Genomic DNA, 21674 nt, shown 5'->3' on the forward strand with positions numbered 1-21674 from the left:
TTAGTAATTTTTAACAAACCCGTTTTATGGGGAGTGGATGAGGTTATCGCACGATTTCACAGCATCATATGAAGAGTTAAAAAGTTTGTCCTGTATAAATTTGGGTAATATAGCTTTATTGATTTGGAAGATATATAGATTTAATTTATTGGATCCAGATTCACGTCTTTAAAGATTTTCAAACTGTATATGTCCCTCCTTAATGTGATTCGTTATGTCAAATTTGAGTTCTGTATCTTAAACTCCGCCGATCTACAAACTAATTTTTTCTGTTTTTTCAAGGAGTACGTGCGTAACGATTCATTAAGAAACCTCAATTTTAATCAAGTTGCAGCTTGCACCGACGGATGAACGGAGAGACAGACAGTCATTCGGAATTCAATTCGTCTCATTATCCTGATCATTTATATACACATACATAACCCTATATCTAACTCGATTAGTTTTATTTGCTTTAAATAACCGTTAGGTGAAGAAGACTATTAAATTTTGTATCAAGAGTATAAAAAAACAATAAAATCTCAATTTTGTATGTCTAAATAAATTTCATTTGCGGAAAAAGCTTACGGTGATTCAGTTGTATCAAAAACACAAGCCTACGAGTTTTACAAAGCCTTGAAAGACGGTCGAGAGGTGGTTGAAAATATGCCTCGTTCTGAACGACCTTTCAACTGATGAAAATATTAAAAAAGGAAAGAGATGGTTCTTGAAAATCGGTGTTAGAGAGATGGCAAGTGTGCTCAACATCCCTCGCGAGTCCATTCGAATAATTTTGATGAATCGCATTCTTGCTCGACTCGTCCCGATACGATTGTGACTGAAACGCAATGATTACCATTAATTAACCACCGTATTCACCAGATTTGGCTCTTTGGATTTTTTCATGCTCCCCGAATGGAAATTGCGGCCCAGTTGAGCCCGGGAGAGATAAAACAAATGGAGGGAATTACTTTGAAGGCAACAAAATAAATATTATTGAACAATTAAATATATATATATTAAATTTTGCATTTTATGTACAATTTCTTTTTTGTCACAATGCGTATGTATAAGCACATATCCATCTCTACTAACCCTAAGTGTTACAAAAACAATTGGGTGAGTTTTTTTTATTAAATTTGGTGCATCATGTTGTGAGAGCACCAAAAACGGACAACCGGCGGTCCATTCTTTAGACATCAAACAACTTACCCGCAGTTTAGTCGAATATTTAAACAATTTCATTTTACTTGTATATAGCTATTTGATATTTTTTCATTTAATGGGACATATTATTTATTTATATTTTCTTTAAATTAAATTTAAATTATTTTACAATAATAATCTTAGCCAGTATATACAACTGATTCAGTTTCAAGGAGAACACAAAAGCGAAATAAAATGAAACGAAATATTAAAATGCTAAAGAGGTATTAAAGCGTCAGACATTAACTCAAACATACATACATATGTACATAAACATAAAAATATGCCTGTATGTACTACACTAAAATTTATGTGTATGTAAATCTGCATATTTGTATTGCACCTAAAACTAGATTTCTATAATATTCAAAGCCCTGTTCACGCATACAACTGCATACTAGTACTCGTAAAATACACATATACATATACATAACTATTTAACTAAACAATTTTAAACAAATATAAGTGTAGGCAACTTAAAGTAGCGAAGTAATTACCTAATGAGATGAAATTGTGCTTAAATCGTCCATTGCTTTGTTGCGATTTTTCCAATTTTTTTGATGAACTGGACAAAAGTAGGACACATTAATATTTCCGCACATTTATTATGAAAAAAAAAACAATAAACTTGTGAAACAGTTTACGGAAAATTCACCAAAAATTAGGCGCTATCGGAAAAACTTTTTCAGAGCCATTCCCACAACGCTCTTGTTTTTTAGAAGTTATTGTCACGAAATGGCCAAGTCCAACATTAAGAAGAACAGTTCATAGCGATTGGTCGATTGTAAAGTCGGCAACAGGAGGGTGAGTGCGAGACGAATTAGTCACAGTTCGAGCCATAGATAGGAAATGCGTGTATGTATGTATGTTAGACGTGAAAGAAATATGCTTCGACAAAAATTATGTACAGTTGGGAACGTTACATACGCAAAAGTTAACTGCCACAAATCAAAGAATGCCCCACATAATTTTCATGAAAAATATGTAAATTACTGCTCGTAATGGTACATCAATTATACTAATATTGCGCAATCGGTTCTGGATGCATTATCATTATTTACTGTGGATATTTCTAAATGTAGGCAAGTACTAGTGCATACAGTCGCACATATAGTGTAGATGTACGTTCGCGCTTAGCTGCCAAACAATTCCGTTTATTAGTTGAGTTCATTCATGGTACATTCTTTAACTATTCACTAATGCTATACATACATACTTAATATTTAGTCATTTATTTGTATGGTACATACACTATACAGTGGCTTGGCTGATGTGCACCCGGTATGTGTCTGTGTGTTAACGCGTATCTGCTGTGGATGGGTAAAGTGGGCACAAGCAATGGCTTGCGAGAAAGCGTACAACTTGTTTGCTTTTGCATTCAACCATTTAACCATCTCAATAAATCTCACGTATTGTTGAACAGAAGTGACTCTATGCTAAATGGATTGTTCCGCCGGATGCTAATCGGCGATGTTTGATGTTGATTGCTGTTGTGATTTTGATGGATTTGATTATGTGGATTTTGCTGGTGTTGTTGCTGATATTCATGGGCGGGTGTATTGGAATTTGTCAGATTTAATCGCAAATTCGATATGCCGGTACTTGCTGTAGGAAAAATGAAAGATGTCTTTCCACAGCTATCTGTGGCATTACTGTCATCCTCGTTGTTGCGTTCCCCATTGGATACTGGACTCTCTATGCCATTTTGACTACTGTTTGGTGAGAAGCTACCTGGCATTAAGCTATTTGCTCTGGGGCTTCGAAATGAGCAGTCGTCTCCATCGTCGTCACTGTCCGTGCCACCCACTACGTCTATTTGTATGCCATCGTCTTCCAGGTCTGAGTCGGAGAAGGTGCCGTTGGCTTTATGTTGTGATATGTATTCGGCCTTGAGAGCTTCGAGGTCGACCGTGATGCCTTTGGCCTGCAACTTTCTCGCTTGACGATCAATCGCTTTCGCTAATTTTTTTCTTCGCCGAGCCCTAAAAATATAGAGACATGTGTTGTTGTAATTGTTGGTATTCAATAAGTTTGCAATGTCGCTTAGTAATAAAGTCTTTTGAATTACCTTTCTTTGGCTTTCAATTCACTTGGCGGAATTGGTTCTCCGGAGCAGGTTTGAGGTTGAGCGTTATGTGCAGGTCGTCCCGGTCCTTTTTTGGTGTGTTCACGTTTCCGCACTTTTGCTCTTCGGTTCTGGAACCATACCTATCTGGAACAAAGTGTTTCATTTCAGAAATTTCAAATGCAATAATGATGGGCTTTTTTTTTAACATGTACATATGTATGCACATTTACTTGTTGGTATATAGAAAACATTGGTAAACAATTCAGAAAACATTGTGATGTGCCTGTTTTCTTTATTAATCAAGTATAGATAATTCTACACAAAAGACCTAATTTACTAGCGACTTCCTTATCAATATATATTTCACTTTTTTTTTTAATTTAAAGCAAATTGATTAAGCTTAATGTAATTCATATCTTTATCGTAAGAGGTTTCTTCGCTTTTGAAATAATTTTGCTAGTATGTAAAACAGAACTCACCGCAACTCTGCTCTCCTTCAAGTCCAGTCTCATGGCCAATGCTTCTCGCATGAAAATATCGGGATAATGGCTGGCAGAGAACGCGCGCTCGAGTTCCTCCAGTTGCCACGAATTGAAGTTGGTTCGAGATCGTCTCCGTTTCGCAGCATTACTATCCTCATCACCATCACCAGGAAAGCCTAAAATTGTGGCGAGGTTATAAATTAATTTTTGTTTTGTAGAAACTTAAGGGATCTTCTCAGTGAGAAATTTTCGAAAATCTTATTTTTTTTGTTGCTTTATCGGATAGTATACATTGCAATGAACATTCTCTTGAAATCAAACACAGCGTTTCTTGTAGAAAGGCAACAGAGTGGGAAACGCTCCAACTCCAATCTTTAAACGCGTTTTTTCAGAATGGTGTTTTTCAAAACGCTTTTCACTTTCAAAAGAAGAGTTTTGCAGATATCTAGTTCCAATTTGGATATAATATATTTTTTTTTGAAATTTTCCTACTTTTTTATGAAAAAATCCTGTAAAAAACGGCCAAAATCGATACATTTTGTTCAAACCAGTGCCATTTTGTAATATTTCAAAAATTTCAACAATTTATTTAACTATTATACACCCAATAAATAAACATAAAAAAATACATTTTGTATTTGTCATGAATGTATTTATTTATAAAAAAACCGGACCGATTAGTTTATTTCAACATTAAAACAAAAATCGAAAAAATAAGTGATTTTTCGGAGTGTCACACTGAGACGATCCATTAAATTCAATTGAAGAGAGCTTGCATATATCTAATTTTCTACAATATAACAATAGCCTGTTTTAACAAGTAAAATTAATTATTAACTTTAATATCTTGAGACTTGAATTAAAAAATATATTATTTTATGGAAACTGTAATGCTTTGAGACTGGCTGTTATTTGGCACAGAAAGAATAATTTCTTTGCGAAAAATTATGCTAACACATATGAGTTTTTGTTATGGCGTAAGATTCACCCGCCGTCAATACAGTTTGTTCGTTTCGATATTCTTAAATTCGACTCTTGACTAATCGCGGTGCCATTAACTACAATTTTGAAAGCAATGTGAAAATCATTACATACGAAACAAATAAGGAAGTCTAAGTTCGGCTAAAACCAAACATTTTATACTCTCGTTATTTTCAAAGACTTTTATGAAAATCTGAATGGATCGTAATCATTTTTGATATCTAATTTAAGCTATATGTTCCGTAATCACTTAGCCCGAAACATTTATATTAGGGGTTTTATGGGTTAACGGGTATCAGAAAATCGAATTATTTTATGGTCTTCTTAAATTCTACAACACCTCTATAATATTGTCCTAACTTTTATTGTCACTCAAATATTTATATGCGTTTTTCTCGAAACTGGGTTTTTATGTCGGTTGGTAAGATTTCTTGAGAACTACTCAACCGATCTTCATGAAATTTTACACAGTTCTTTGAGAATTATACCTAAATACTTGGATGAAGGATTTTTCTTCGATTACAATTATTTGAAAAAAACAATGTCGCCAAATTTTAATTTTTTTGTAAAAATGTCTGCGAAAAATCCAATTTTAAATTTTTTCCTTTTTCCAAGTTAAGGTTTTAACTAAAACACGTAATTTTCTGTTTTCTCTTTGAATTATCTTGAATTATCCTGTTTTTCCAAGGGATCACCGGAAGTGGCGTCGCAATGGCCGAGTTTAAAATATTTTTTTCCAAAAATTTCAGGATTTCTTTCTTAATAGTGTATGTTTTTTAACAAGAAAAAAACCTAATAAATTATTTCTCTTTTTATATGAAAAAAAATTGTTGAAAAAAACCTGTTTTTAACCGAGAAAACCTTAAAATCCTTAGTTAATCAATAGTTATTATATTAGTGCTGAGAGAAGGTGCATGCCGATATTTATAATTGTTACTAATGACATAATGTTAAATACTAAATTTTTGCTCACTTTAATTGAGATATATTCTAATGAGGTAAATGAGGAATAAACTCAACCTAGAGGACGAAACTTAAAATATTACGTATATGAGAGGAGAGTAAATGAAAGAGCGAATATCTTTATATCAAGGGTATGGATTTAGACCAATTTCATTCATATACAACCAGTGGTTAAGAAATAGCTTAGTTTCATAAAAATATCGCATATATTCATCTAAATAAACGGCTAGAGCTAGTGAAACCCGTAGTTACCCTATATTTTCTACTTTTTGACACAAGTCCATATTGTTATTAAGAAAATATTCCCTCTGAAATTCATGGATATACATATCGCGAAGAATGAGTGATGGTTATGGTATATAGTCTGGCATAAGCACTGAGGTCCACATATTCGGTATCTAGGGGCTCTAAATTGCGTCCATTTCAACCAATTTTACCATATTCCCCATTTTCAGGTCGAAACATAAAAGTCTCGGGATATACGCTCATTGTTCACTTTTAAGTACGAGTATTATGCAACTCTTTCGTACTACCTTCAGTGTGGAAATTACTACTTTTGAGACATTTATTTACTGAATTATCGCACTTTTAATAGTTTTCAACATAACCGTTATATGAGGTGGTGGGTGTGGTTACCATATGATTTTACACATTTTCGCAGTATGTAAGGAGAAGCTAGAGCCTCAATCTTAGCTTTACTGGTTTGTGAGATATATGGTATACTTTTAGCTTATTAGGGAGCAAGATCACACCCCGCCTTTTCAAAATTTGAAAACCTCAGTTGCTCCTTCATTTACGACGCCCTGTACCTTGAAATTTTGAAATGAAACACCGCGTTTCTTTCATTTTTAATCTCAACATATTTTCTTTATTTTTTAATCTAGTTTAGGATAACAATAACTCCCAGCCTTGATATACATACATATGTATATACATTACTACAATAAGTTTAAGTTAAAAAATAAAAAGTTTAAGTGAAAAAGCTGGTATAGTGTCTTTTGCAACATGTAGCGAAAGTATAAAACTATTCAAATTTTATTTCAAAATTCGTTAAAGCACAAATATTATATCAAAATTATAAGGCTTGTCCATAAATTAACAAATACTTCTATTCATAATATTGTATAGAACTTAAAAGTTCCTCCCGTAATAAGCAAATATATTTACAATCCGGTAGGTTTCTATGCAACTAACATTCCCACTTGGGAGAAATACAAAAGGATGGGTCAATATGGAGTGAAACACATATGAGTGCAGGTGGACATAAATTTTCATCTCAAATGATAATTACGCTCATATATTTCAATTACCAACCAGCCACAGCAAATGCAAAACTAGTCTGAACAATTTATTTCAATGGATATACAAACATATGTATATATTTATGCACATGCAAGCATATATGACTGCGAATATTCCCAAATGAATGCCTATGAATGGGTCGAAGTCACATAATTTGCATATGCCTATTATTCCAGTGAGGGCGGCGGTCAAACAACGCATGTGTATATGTTCATACATATGAATGCGTTTACACTTTCAGATTTGTTCACAGCCCATAGCTGTAATGTGTAGGGAATTCAATTGAAACACGAATAATATGAATTTCGCTGTAAGTTTGTCTATAACCGGCTTTATTTAATGCCATATGTATCCATGAATGCGTATGTGCACATCCAGGCACACACTCTAATATTCCTTTTTATGGAATTCATGGAGGCGAGTGAGATAAACACACTAAGGAAAGGACTTAGCAGTTAAAGGGCGTAAAGTGAATAGTATTAATTCCTCTCTGTGTATGTATTTCATTGCAGCGAAATGTGCATTCGGACCTTAATAATTCAAATTAAATGCTGGCACTGTCACCGCCCCTTCCGCCGCTCCGCGCCAGCTTATCCTCATCGGCAGTCGATGTTGGAGCACATTTGTTGTTGGCGTTAGTAGGCCAATTACAACTTAGGGCTATTTATGGTACGCCTCGTTGCAGTGGGGATTCGTGCTTGGCCCGTTGGATTGAAACGGTTTAATAACGCGCCGCACGCGAGCGCTCTGCAAGGTGCAAACCATACGCTTACATGTACATATATATGTTTTACTCTTATCGTAGGCAGTCGTATTTATATTAATAAAGGTTGTAATATATCATAATTGATTTTTAATAATACCAGCACGAATTGAAAATATTGTGTGACATATTAAATAAGGCTCTTGTCCATTAATGCTGCTAAAAATAGCAATTTCGCCTTTAAAAGGCTATAAATGGATTCAAGAAATGTCCTCCTTTAGCATGATATTTTACGTCTTTAACTCATGATCGTTGCGCGGTATAAGTATTTTGTGTTACCCGGAAATGCTTTTATACAAAATCCAAAATGTAGATACGAATGGATCAGTATTTCAAAACCCTAAAACCAAGCTAATCACGCATTTCAGTGAAATCTTGTAAAGGTTTATGACTATATACACCTGGATACACACCCAAATATACATACATACATATGCAGTCATTAACCGATAATTTTCGGCAGGAACACATGCAGAAAAGGGTAATTAAAATTTATTATTTTTTCATGTTTGTGACTCAATTGGCTTCTGTAATATTATTATAACACTTTGCTGGAAGTATCGAAGCATGAATATGTATATTTTATGTATATGTACATATATATTATGGGAAATCCCCTTATTCGATAACTTTTACCTACACATTTTGTTTGCTTGATATTTACATTGCTGAAATGGATATCTCCAGTGATGATACCGACTTTAGTCGAGTTCGTCGCAATCAATTTCACTTGTTATCAAGTAGCGACGAATAATTATGTAACTATGTTAATATTTTTTCTTTATTTCTACTCTAATTTTTCTGTTCTTAATTCTGGATTAACATATTTCTTTTGTTTTTTGCAATGTCATTTCCATATGAACATACAATTTGTATGCATATCTGAAATTTTATAGTTTTCCACATTTTTTACACGGTTTTTCGAAGTAAATATTGTTCTTTATTTCATCTTACACGGTTTTCAGATTACATTAAATGTATCCCCCATTTACTATAGGAAACGCCTCTTTTTACACGGATTTCTGAGGAACGTATCTACCGTGTAAAGAAAGTCCAAACACACCATGTACTTGTGGTGTAATGTAATGAGAAATATAGAAGTGCATACACAAATATGTATGTAAATATGTATATTTGGATAGAAATAACTATTGTAAAAGTAAGATATTAAGGTAACACAACTCTATGAAATGCCCTTCATTAAGTTTAACATAAATACTTTCGTTAAAACTTTTAGGATTTAAATAGGAACCTTTAACATTGAGTGCGTACGATTCGGACCAAAGCCAGACCAAAAAACCGTGGGTAATTCTTACATACAGTTTTTTTTAGAATATATCTTGCAAGGGACTAAAAATCGTTAGCAAAGGAGAGAATGCGGGAGCACTACTCAAAGGCGGAAACAACACAAAGTGTGATCACATCGAAAGGTGAATTTTGTCCATTTTATCTCCTTCAAAGTAATCCCCTCCCGCTGCAATACACTTATGCCAACGAATTTTCCAGTCATCATAGCACTTGGAAAAATCCTCCGTCGTGATGGCCATCAGAGCCTTCTTCGATTCAGCTTTTATATCCTCAATTGAGTCAAAACGGTGTCCTCGGAGTGGTCATGTGAATTTGCTGAATAGCCAGAAGTTACACGAAGGTAAATCAGGCGAATGCGGTGGTTGCGGCACGATATTAGTTGAAAATGTGGCGAAATTATCGCGAATGACCAATGCAGTATGAGATGGTGCATTATCGCACTTCTTTGTTCAATAAATTCAGACTTGTATCTCAAATACTAATGAATATTTTGAAGTGAAATTTACCATAGATGTCACTGACAGTACTACCAACTTACAGGAACAAAAAATTTACCGATTCGAAAGACGTATAAAGTAAAAATTAAATTTGATCACAGTAGCATATGTACTTATACATACAATATGAATATTACACTTGGAAATTTCTATTTTTTGAGTATACAGAAGTTCTCTCAATCTAATTTTGTGTGTTTTCGTTTCCAAATTCTCAAATAAAATATTTCACGCTTTATTGTTTTAAACTATTAGATACATATTATGTACTGCTTGCAACAACAATAAATTACGTGAACTTAAAAAAGTTTACCTATCATATTGCATTATATTTATTTTTGATTTTGCAACTAATCAGTCTAAATTAGGTTTGTTAATTGATTCCTTGAAAAGGGCGGTCGCAAAACGACTAATCGCATATAAAATTATACGTATTACCGGACTGGAAACAGCAGTAGGCTTATTTTGATCAATACAACCAGATCAAACAGGCACAAATCCATAACTCAGGCAGAGAGGGGGATCACGAAATTCAGGAGCAACGATTGGTACCAAAGGTGTAGACTTAAAAAATGTGATCGACTCTTCTTTCTTTCTTGAAGAAAAATATTTTATTGTTTGTAATTTTTGTAATAAACATTCTTATATTATTTTATTTCCAATGTATTCCTTTGGCATCAACATCATCTTTTGAATTCGAATTCAAATTTTTATGCTAACTCAATATATTGTAAGGAGTATAATAAAGGGTGTTTATTTTTAGACATGTTGTTTTCAAGAAAAAATAAACGCACATAATTTAATGTAATGGCCAGATTTAGGCTTTGTTGTAAATAATATTTAATACAAAAGAGTTGCCCAAATCTTTTAAAAACTATTTCGGACAAGTGACCGAAAAAGTGGCGGTTGTCAGAAATACCACGCCGAATATTCATTGCATTATGGAATGGCAAACCAAATGAGTATAAATCAAGTAACAGCTGGAAAAGAGATCAACTTCGGAAATAGTATTGCCTCATTTTAAAACACCCGTTAGTTTTGTTCGTTGTTTTGATCGTTGTTAACCCCGCAAACTAATCCAGTTATTAAGTTTAAGATACGAAACTGGTACAGGGAATCATAATAGAAACGTACGTTGGTGCGTTTTTAAGAAGGAAGCGCGCTCTCTCCATAATAGGTTTAATATATGTACATACATATGTACATATTTCCCAAACGATTAAATCTGTATCAAGTAATATTTTCCAGCACCCTTCATGCAGAGTGAAAGTTGGTGAAATAAAATGAGAGACATGCACACCTCCTATGAAATGGTTATTTCACAACAAATATATTTATAGGGATCAGTGTAAAAATTGAATAATTCGGTTACCACCAAACTTAACCTTCCTTAATTTTTAATGATTGCATGTAAAATTCTTAATGAAGCGAATACAAAAAAACCTTCATTTAGCTTTGCTCACACGCATTCTTTGTAGTATTTCTTTGTTATCGAAAATTGATGCAATCCTAACGGATTACTTAACAGTAAATTCAATTTCAAACTACATTCTTATCAATTTTAACTTTTATGTATTTTTAACGAATCTTTTCAGGATATTATTTATTTATTTCACTTTTAGCTGTCAGAGTTTTAAATTTTCCACGAATTGGCTCACTCTACAATTTTTTCTATTCTTAAAACTTGAAGAAAATTATCGTTTCATTTTTTTGAAAATTGTACTCTTTTTCATAAGCAATTTAATTTACTCATTTTATTTTTAACATTTTTTAATTGTTTGACAAAGAATGCATATAAATTTCATTTGATTGTGTTGGAGGCATGAATGTGCGAATAAACATAAAAGGCACTCACAACTTATCATAACCCATCGTTAAATCATAAAATCGGAAATTTTTACACTGGTTTAAAAAAATTGTTGTTGGACTGTATACAAAAATGAGTTTACGCAATTATAATTATCAACACTATGTTTTCGGTTCGTTATAACTTACAACTTAATGAGACTTTATGAAATCCCTAACATATTATGAAAAAATATAATAAAGCATCTCTGAAAATATTTATGAATCTAAGGCTATAATTTTAAAAAGAAAATGATGAATGTAAACGATCAACTTATGACACATTTCATTTCCTGCAAGACTTTTCCCCTCCAAAGTATATCCGATGTCAGCAGACCAACAACGCGATGATGAATGGAACTTAAGAAAAGCTACACACATACTTACATATATACGGCAACGACACATACTATACTATATATACTACTTGTGCACACTTTAGGCTCCGCCCATCGGCCGAGTATGACGAAAGTGAATTAAATCGAAGGCAATGGATATGTTATTCAGAACACGAAATGGACAAGTCAAAACACAATGCAAACGTTTCTGCATTCGAACGACATTTTATTCGAAAGAAAAGTGACAACTGGTTTCTGCGCTGTGCTGTTTACGGCCGAACAGCCAACTCTTATGTCACATTGACATGTGAATTGTTTGTGTGCTTCTAAGGTTGTGGCGTTGTTTGCCGGCAACACGCTCCAGTGCGTAGGCATGAATAAATGCAAGCGACGTTCGTTGAAAACGGGTAGCGGAGGAACGATGATGCACATTTTCTTCAGTTTTATTTCCCTTTTCGCGAAAATGATTAATGAGTTTATGCTGACTTGTTGTATTTTTGCGTATGACTCGTTCCAAAGAGGCCATGCGAAAAGCGAACTGAAGCCAAAAGCAAATAGTATAAATGGTTATAATAGACACCCTTGCGGGGCGGTTTGCGGCAGAACATTGTTAGTTTACAAATTATAAATTCATTATCTCTAGGCCTGATCAAATTAATATCCTCAATATGTTCGTTGGCAAAAGCCTACGCATAAAATATCGTAAATACATTTAGAAATTGACTTATGATTATATTTATTCGTACATAATTGCACACACATGTGAAAGTGCATAACAACATACATACATATATAATATTCATATGTGATACCAGGCATAATACTGCTTATTTCTGTATTTAATTATCGATCAAATTTGTACAGATAAATACAGAAAAAAATCTGTGTATGTATGCATATGTTTGTACATATGTAGTTTTTTCATTTGTATATATAAAGCAGAACTGTGCCGTAATCAATATTTCAAGTGTGTAGCAGCTTTTAATTAAATTTTTACGATAAGTTAAAAGGAAGTTTGTTAATCCATTTTTATAGCTACAGATAATAGCCAAGGATAATATATACTTCAGCCGAAATTTTGATATATAACTTTATTCATAGTGAACATAACCTCTAATCTAACCTTAACTTCGATTGCACCGAAGCTATAATACCCTTCACAAATAAAACAGTGCTCCAAACCAAATCTTGATTTTGATCGGTCAGCTTGTATGGCAGTTATATGATTTAGTGGTCCGATCTGAATATTGAATGTTAAATTTCGTGAAGATATATTGTCACATTAAACAGTTTTTCATACAAGAACTTCATTTTGTATGGTACCTACGGTCCCTTTGAAATGAGCAGCTTTTTGGCCTGTTATACGGACGGGCAGACAGACGGACATGAACAATTGTTAAAAACTTCGTGACAAACTTAATACACCCCGATCAGGTTATAATAAATAGACGACACAATATCGTAATCTGTAAGCTTTAAGCCATATACCAAATATGTGGACCCCAGTTCGTACAGCGAACATTTTGTTGAATATATCAGTCAATCTGTGAGATATGTTATGGAAATTGAAAAATCGCTATTAAAATATATTAATTAAACAAAGTGAGTACATCACCTTCAATATGAGTTAATAAGATACCAAATTTTATTGTGATTCATCATCAAGTAATAAGTGTTGAATTATTTCGCAACATTTATATAACGTTTTGCCAACTGGTATATGAATTCTCCGGCTCTGAGCCTCGCAAGTTGCAAGAGTATATTCTGTTACACCCGAACTTAGCTCTTCCTTATTTGTGTAGGAGCATTTTGTTATAAACATATCTCAAATAACTCTACAAGCTTTTATCTGTATGAAATCTCTCTGATTTACCCATTTTATTTTTGATATCATTGCGAGTTCAAAAGGTTAAACAAAAGCACAGAAAACAGTCCTTTCAATTGGTCGCCGAAAACAAAATAATAACACCTTATTAGAGAGATTTTTTTAAATTTTAATCAGATCCCTCGTTTTCTGATTTAAATATTTGCCAAAGTGTCTCCGCGGGGTTCACTTGGACTTAAAAATATTCAATTAAAGTTGGAATTTGTCATGAATCCAAATTAAAATTTAAATGTTTATGTAAATGGAGTTATTAGTATAAATCTAAATTAATTTCATTATAACTCAGTTTGTTGAGAAGAGAGAAATATAAAAATAGTTAATAAAGTAAAAAGATAGAAAAGCGAAAATAAAACAATAACGCTATATACATTTAAGTTACTAAAAGTTTTCATGGAACCGATATGCCGAACTAAATACTCGACGTCAAGAGTTAACATTTTTTTCGCGATTTTCAAAGGAACAACTATAAGTTGTAAGAAAAAATTACGAAAAAAAGATCATAAAATTATCTATAAAAAAGTAATGAATTTTTAGAACTTTCTTAGATATAATGTTACAACATGCACACGTTTCCACGTCAACTGAAGATTTATACTTAGCTCATTCCATATAAAGATTGGAAAAGCTTTTTAAAGTGTTGATTATAATTTCGAATTATAATTTCGGAGAGTTTGATAAATTTATATGAACTAAATATACCAAATATAAAACGAATTCGCTAAGTTGATTTTGTTTTAAGAGGCACACCTACATACATAGTGAGAGAGCCTAAAGAAAGATAATTTTTAGGAAAAAGCTAATGTATTAATTGTGTCAAAGTTTTAAGAGCATATTTATAAGTAGTATTTTAACATTCTAACATTTTTAAAGAAAAAATTAAATATTTTTCCAGTTACAGTGGTCCCGGCCTTCTCCGTGGATGAAACATAGCAAACAAATTTTCTTCTTCTTCACCTACTGTCAGAAAATAAATCAATTTTACCCAAAAATGTTGCTGTTTTCGACTTACCAAAATACGATTTTTGATCAGATAAAAAAAATATTGGTCGTTGTATGAAGAGACATACATGACATGCTCCTAGTGATCATTAAGCAAATTCGAAAAATACAGTTTCGAGAAAAGGCTTAGAAAGATAAACTGATGGAGCTGATTGAACTGAGCGTTCACCCTTTAAAAAGCTGTAGCTCAAAAACTGTTTGAGATATCGATTTAAATTTACAATATTCGAAATCGTTCGATAGTGAAAAAAGCAACCGCGGTAATTAGCAAGATGCTTTTCAATTAAAATAGCCAAAACTTCTCCGTTTAATTTACATTTAAATAAATAAATATAACAATTTAAAACAACTTGTAAATTCCAAAATGATTAAATATGAGTTCTCGCGACATATTTAGATGTTGTTCTTTTCAATATTTGTATAAGAATTTTTTACTAAAGTTAAAAAAATACCACTATTTGCATAATTTTTTTCTCAAAATGTGATTATAGAATGCTTTTGAACTGGGTAGTTGATCAATGAAATAAAAGCAAAATCGTAAATTAACCAGAATCTCGTAAAGTCAAAAATACTAATTATTTATTGTGGACAGTGTATCCCTATTTATGTAAAAGTTATATTTTTTGGTGAAACAATTGAATGAAATTAAATAAATATTTCAAAATGATTAGCATTAATAAAATTTCCTTACAAAATCGGTTATTATTGATTATGACACAATCCGTCAATTTGTATGTCTTAACATATATGTATGTATATAATAAAAAATAATATTTTATATATATTATATTTGGAAATATGTCAGTGCACAAGCAATTTAATTGTTGACTAAAACTATCAATATAATTGAACTGTCCTATTTGATCGCGGCGATAAGTCGGAAAATTTCAAAGAATGAGGTCATTTTGTAATTCGAAAACACAAATCAAATCAATCAATTAGCTTGTTTTATTAAATCTGAATGCAAATAATTGCAATCTAACAATGTATTGTATGTTTATTTCATATCATATGTTTATTTCATATCAATCTATTTAATATTCATTCTACTAATTGATTATTGTTTTATTAATGAGTCTAACTAAGAGTCATGTGTTTTGCGAAACGCCAATAAACGAGTGAACAATTCATTTCATTATCACCCTACTAATACTACTCATTTAAATATTGTGTTATTTACTGTATATACGAGTACATACGTATATAGTATACTGTAATTCGCCTAATAGAGGCTAATGAGAACTGGCCGACAATCTGGGTTGCAATTAATGCAATAAAGAAATTAACTTCGGCTGCACTGTGAAACTCTAATACCCTTTAGAGGTTCTAGTTTTACTCACAAGAACTTGATTTTGTTCGACTTTGTTTGACGGATATATAGTATAGTGGTCCGATCTAAAAAATTTCTACGGAGATTGCAACGTTTTTTTTTTAGATAATAAATTGTGCCGAATTTCGTGGAAATATGTCGTTAATGAATAATCTTTTCCATATAAGAACTTGATTCCGAACGTTCAGTTTGTATGGCAGCTATATGCTATAGTATTCCGATATTGGCGATTCCGATAAATGAAGAGCTTCTTGGTTAGAAAACGTTTGAAAAATTGTATATCAATATTTTAAAAAAATTAGAGAGACTTGTTCGCATATATGAATACAGACGATCATTTACATACAGTGTCGGACAAAACTCATTGGACTAACTCGAGTCTCACACATATTCCGTCATAACTTTTTACATAGATGCATTAGAAGAATAATTTTTTTTGCAAAAGAAAGATCACATATTCTATATTAAGAAACAATGCAATTTTATTTTTCAACTTTTATGTAAGATTTTTGCTGATATCTTTGGATTTTTTTTAACTCCCGCATTATTCGCAAGTCATCTTTTACCGAATTGACTCTATGGCGTCCTCCAATATTAAGTTTTTTTTAACGATTTCTTCAGCTTTGTTCTTGAGTAAAATATCAGAAACAGCTGATTTTCCTAGAGAATCATTTTTGCAAAGCTTTTTTGATTCACATATTTTGTGCATTCGCTTATAATTAATAATTTAAATTCAGTTCAACATATTTTGCCTAAAATTTTTGTCTAAAATAATTTTTTAGTAGCATTATTTGGGAAAAGTTTATAAATTTCCCAACACACCTATTCCCATTAAAATAAACAATTCGAATTAGTGTGATCTACGATTAATAATTATAAGTACCTGCAAAATTCTTTTCTCGCCAGATAACGGTAAATTAATTCATTGGAAGTGGTTATTTCGATATCCAAAGTGGTAGTCCAATGAGTTATGTCGCACGAATTTTTTACTTTTTTCCCTTCTGTTATAATTTATAAATCTTACATAAAAGTTGAAAAATACAATTGCATTGTTTCTTAATATAGAATATGTGATCTTTCTTTTGCAAAAAAAATTATTCTTCTAATGCATCTATGTAAAAAGTTATGACTTTTTGAGTTTTGTCCGACACTGTATATACACATTTCATTGCGTCTTTGACGTTTGCTACTGGCGATTACAAACTTCGTGACAAACTGAAGAAAACAACTGAATAAACATTTGACTTCAGAGTTTCTTTATTTTCTATTCCCAAAAGACTGAAATATATATATTTTTTAATTTTTAATGCCAAATACCATTGAAAAAAAATTAATCCAGTTATTAAAACCAAAAAAGATTTTTTAGAATTTTTTCTAGTTCTACCATTTTGAAATAGAGCTCGTAAAGAGCCATCATCTTCAATACTCCAGCAAAACTTACACAATCAAACGATTTATGGTTTATGACTAAAAATTTTAAATTTTATTGATTGAAAACTAAAAATTTAAGTTTTTTAAATTGTAATGCCAATTTTGAGATTTAAAACTAAAAATCTAATTTTTAATCAAACTGAAAACTCACTGCCGAGTAAAAGAAGTATCTATCGATATTGATTATTCGAAAATTAACATTAATCAGCAATCACTCTGTGCCAAAAATCATTACTTATCAAGCAAGTCTTGTAAGCAATCGAGCAGTTATTTAGAAAAACATAAGGGGATTCCCTTCTTCTTGCAAGATTGCACGATGACACAAAATGCAAAAATTCTATACCGTAATATGCAAGGCTAAGAGAGCACCATGGCAGAATCTAGTGATACGAGTATATGAACGTTGGTCAATTTATTGAGAATGACTATTGTGAATTGGCGCACATTCTGTATTCATTAAAAAAAAAAAACTGTAACAAATCGTTATAATTTAAGTAGAAATTATAAAATCTATTTAAGACTTACCTTCCTCAACAATTTAACGGCCTAATATGTCTTTATGTAATATTACAGCTAAACCAGGGTTGCAATTATATTTTTACGTGTCATTGCACGAGAATAAACATGGGTTTTGGTCTGACATATCTTATAGCCATTGCAAATAACTTTCTGCGTGCATTTGTTATTGTGCCGTTGCACCAAGTGGAAAATTCTGCCATTCGTCCACCGTGCAAGGGTTTTGCAAGAGCAAGAGAATACCCCTCATGTTTATTGTTTTGAATGAACAATGATGCCCAGCTGAGTGAAATATTGACCAAAATTATGTTATTATATAATATTTATATCTTTTATATTTATTTTTAGGTATACATACATTAAAAATTGTATATGTGTATCTATAATGGGGGCTAAAATATGCTAACTTTTTATATATAAACTCATTAAAACATATGATTCGATTTGACTAGTTTTTGGTAAAACATTTATCTATAGAGATATTCCATAAGAAATAGTTCCAAAAATAAATGTTAGAATAGTGTCGGCAAAAAGTATAAGTATTAGTATCTTACTTAGACGGCCGGGTTTTCCAAACAGATTCTTCGCCAATTTAAGGGAGCGAAAAGTTGTACTAATACCATTTCACTGATTGCCAGCGAAAACCCTAAAAATATTTCATCAGAATATATGTATGTTTATTATTTTTTTCATTGAATCATAATTTCATAAAGATAAAGATTTATTGATAAGTTCAGCAACTTACTTCTGCTATTTCTCTTGAGTTTACAACAAATTAAAGCATAGATGTGCAATTATCAAAACTTAGAGTCTAATTTAGCCTCTCAGCGATTTAAAGTTATTCAGTTTTTACCCTCCAGTACCTTTCTCAGCTAACGCTTCTCGGAAATATTTCACCCACATTATGTAATTTCAGTTCAGTCATAGCCAAATCACTTTTTGAATAATTTGTATTAGAAAAAGATACCCTTATATTTTCTCATAACTTAAATCAGTTTATGTTTTTTAAAAGAAGATATATTTTTATTACAAAGAATTAATTAAGTCAACATTCTAAAATGATACAAATAACTTTTCCAAAAACTTACAAATAGTTATTGGAAAAAACTAAATTTTTTCAACCATTAATTTCATATGCTCTTAAATCTCCATTGTATTGAACTTCGTTGAGTTAATAATCTTAAGAACTCCAATTTGTTATAGCTAAGATTGCTTTGAGACAATCATGGGCTCCTATTTATATTTACATACATACATATATTTATGTGTGTTTTATGATTTTGAAACGACGTTAAGACAACATAACTCAAATTTAACGTATCATATCTATTTGTGGTGTAGAAAACATGAATGATTGAAACCAATTCATAACACTGGCTAAATACATACATATAATACTTTTTTAAGTCGGCCAGTTTAACGTTGAATGTCTCAAATATGAAAAATAAGTTCAAGTTGGTATATGCAAATGAAGGCTTACCATTTTATGACTGAATCTTGTCATTCATTTATTTTGCTGATTTACTTATTCTCTTGCGCATGATTTCCATTTGCAATTCAAACTAATCATATAATTATATTGCAAATATTGAATAGAACTTCAATGTGCTACCAAAGAATACTTTCCTGATGTCAATATTTAACAAATAACATCAACTATTAATTATAATAATCAAATTACGTTAATTCAATCTTTTAACTGGGTAGATATTAAAGCAAAGTTTTTCTTTAAGAAAAAAATATGACTTTTAATCATTTCATTATAGGTAAGTACCATCCTCCTTAATAGTATGCAAATTAGTACAGTTTATTAGTAATAAGTGGAGTAACAGACTTAGAACTCACCTCCATCTTCATTCGATCCTTCGCTAGGCGGACCTGCTGCCAAGTTTTGCCGATTTCCTATCATTAATCGATGCTGAATGGCTACCGTAGCAACAGCGGCAGCCGCAGTCGTTTGCACAGCCGAAACATTTCTCATCGCCACACTTAATCCAGTTAAATTGGCGAACGCATTACTTGCATTGACCGCCATTTGTGAGGCCGCAGCAGCCGCAGCAGCATTTTGCGGATTAGTCTCAAAGCGTGGACGGCCTAAAAACGGGCCGCCGGCAAACACTCCCGGCACACCGAATTGAAGAAATGGTCCCCAAGGAGGGACCCGCACACCACCGGGCGCTAACTGGGCAGCAGCGGCGTACAACTGCAACGCAGCCGTTGGATGCAAGCCTTCCGGCGGCATGGTTGCCGAATTAGCTGTTGAACGGACCACTGTTCCAGGACACGAAACTATACTACCACCGCCACTGACCGTTACACTATCGGGACCGCTGGCAGTATCTGCCGTCGGGCTCAAACGTCCTTGCGCTGAAATGCGTGTTAGTTGCAGGTTTTGTTGATGCTGCTGCAGTTGTTGCTCTAAAACCATTCTGTACTAATGCTCTGCAGATGAGCGAATAAACATACAGCAACAACTCACAGTGACTATTGCATAAATGTGGAATGAATTCACCTTCAATTTGCACCAAATCACACAATCAAATCAATTTTATTCACGTCAGTCGAAAAGATTAATGCACAAAATCCACAAATATCGGAGTATTATGTATGTATGTACGTGTATGTGTTGATGTATTCACAATGGTTCACAGTCGTATTAAACGGTGATGCTCCTTCGTACACAAGTAAATATGTACTTCATAATAAAAATTTAATATTGTTATCGTTGGCTTATTATACCAATCAATTAAGATTCAATTTTGTGGCAGCGTTAATAAAAATAATTGCAATCGCACACAACGTGCTCGACAGCACAGCCGATGAAGTGAATTCCGGTTTAGACCTCGGCCAGCTCAACTGCCACCGTTTGGCAATTGAACCCGAATCGCGGACATCCTACACCACTCTCGCGGCACAAGCTAAGCAAATCCCCAAGCAACTCTGTTCGAACTAGTGAACCACCGACGGTAGCACAAGCCGAAATGTACAACAAACAGAACGCAACGAACAACCAACGAGTGCTCACCATGAAAATTCAATTTGAACTGAGCACAGCGAGCAGATTGCGAGCTTAACAAACCAAAGCAAAGCAAACCAGACAGATTAACGACGCGGCAGCTGCCGTAAGCGATAAACAGCAAGAAGTCAACGAATCAGTGAGCGAGTAGACGACGAGACCATGAGCACGAGATTGTTGCCATTATTGCGCCAAGGTATCACCACCACAACCACCACTATCAGCACCACACCTCACCAAACCGCAAACAGACGATTATCGACCGAACGTTTGCTAGCTGTTGCTCCGTGTATGCGAGAACGAAGCAGCATGCCACTTCCAGCTTTTTCCCATTGGTGCAAGCGAGCAGGAAATTCATCAAAAAGCCACTTAATTCTATTCCTCCGGCGTTGTTGCTGCATATGCCATCGCTAAAGTGATACCGCGACCTCCGCCGACGGTTCAACCAACTCCCATAATGCTCTCTGCCGCAGTCAGCTCGTGCACTGCACACCTTCCTTTAGTCCAAGCCGCCACAGCACCCCTCTGCAGATAATTAATACAAACACACAAGCGCACTGCACGCCGGACCCACAACCGAACGCATATATCCGAAAGAGTAATTGTTTGCATGTTTATTTGTTCTTCGTCGTTTCCAATATGGACGACAATGGCTGTATTTGCGAGCACCAACACCACCAGTCAAATCTTTACAGAAACACCAACACAATGCGCCACAATTGCGAACGTTAGAGCGAGATGGTCAGATGAAGTGCTTGTAAATACTGG

At 33.2% G+C, this 21674-nt stretch overlaps 1 protein-coding gene across 1 annotated transcript; it reads right to left on the reverse strand.

The window, feature by feature from the left end:
• Positions 1–2323: 2323 nt before the first annotated feature.
• Positions 2324–21034, reverse strand: LOC105232996 (homeobox protein unc-4). Its single transcript, XM_011214917.4, has 4 exons — positions 19736–21034; positions 3733–3911; positions 3254–3393; positions 2324–3167 (listed from the first exon to the last, which is right to left on the reverse strand). Exons 1-4 carry the CDS (start codon positions 20316–20318, stop codon positions 2591–2593), a joined length of 1479 nt encoding a protein of 492 aa, XP_011213219.3. The 5' UTR covers positions 20319–21034; the 3' UTR covers positions 2324–2590.
• Between the last annotated feature and the right edge of the window lie 640 nt (positions 21035–21674).

The sequence above is a fragment of the Bactrocera dorsalis genome, chromosome 4 (assembly GCF_023373825.1).
Source record: "Bactrocera dorsalis isolate Fly_Bdor chromosome 4, ASM2337382v1, whole genome shotgun sequence".
Classification (NCBI taxonomy): domain Eukaryota; kingdom Metazoa; phylum Arthropoda; class Insecta; order Diptera; family Tephritidae; genus Bactrocera; species Bactrocera dorsalis.

What these genes read in the sequence shown, in the direction of transcription:
- LOC105232996 (XM_011214917.4), bottom strand. Translation starts at nt 20,318, where the DNA reads ATGGTTTTAGAGCAACAACTGCAGCAGCATCAACAAAACCTGCAACTA. An exon ending in TGAAGGAGAGCAGAGTTGCG is followed by an intron (nt 3,394 to 3,732) that starts GTGAGTTCTGTT and finishes TGTTCCAGATAG; the next exon opens with GTATGGTTCCAGAACCGAAG. An exon ending in GAATTGAAAGCCAAAGAAAG is followed by an intron (nt 3,168 to 3,253) that starts GTAATTCAAAAG and finishes CTATATTTTTAG; the next exon opens with GGCTCGGCGAAGAAAAAAAT.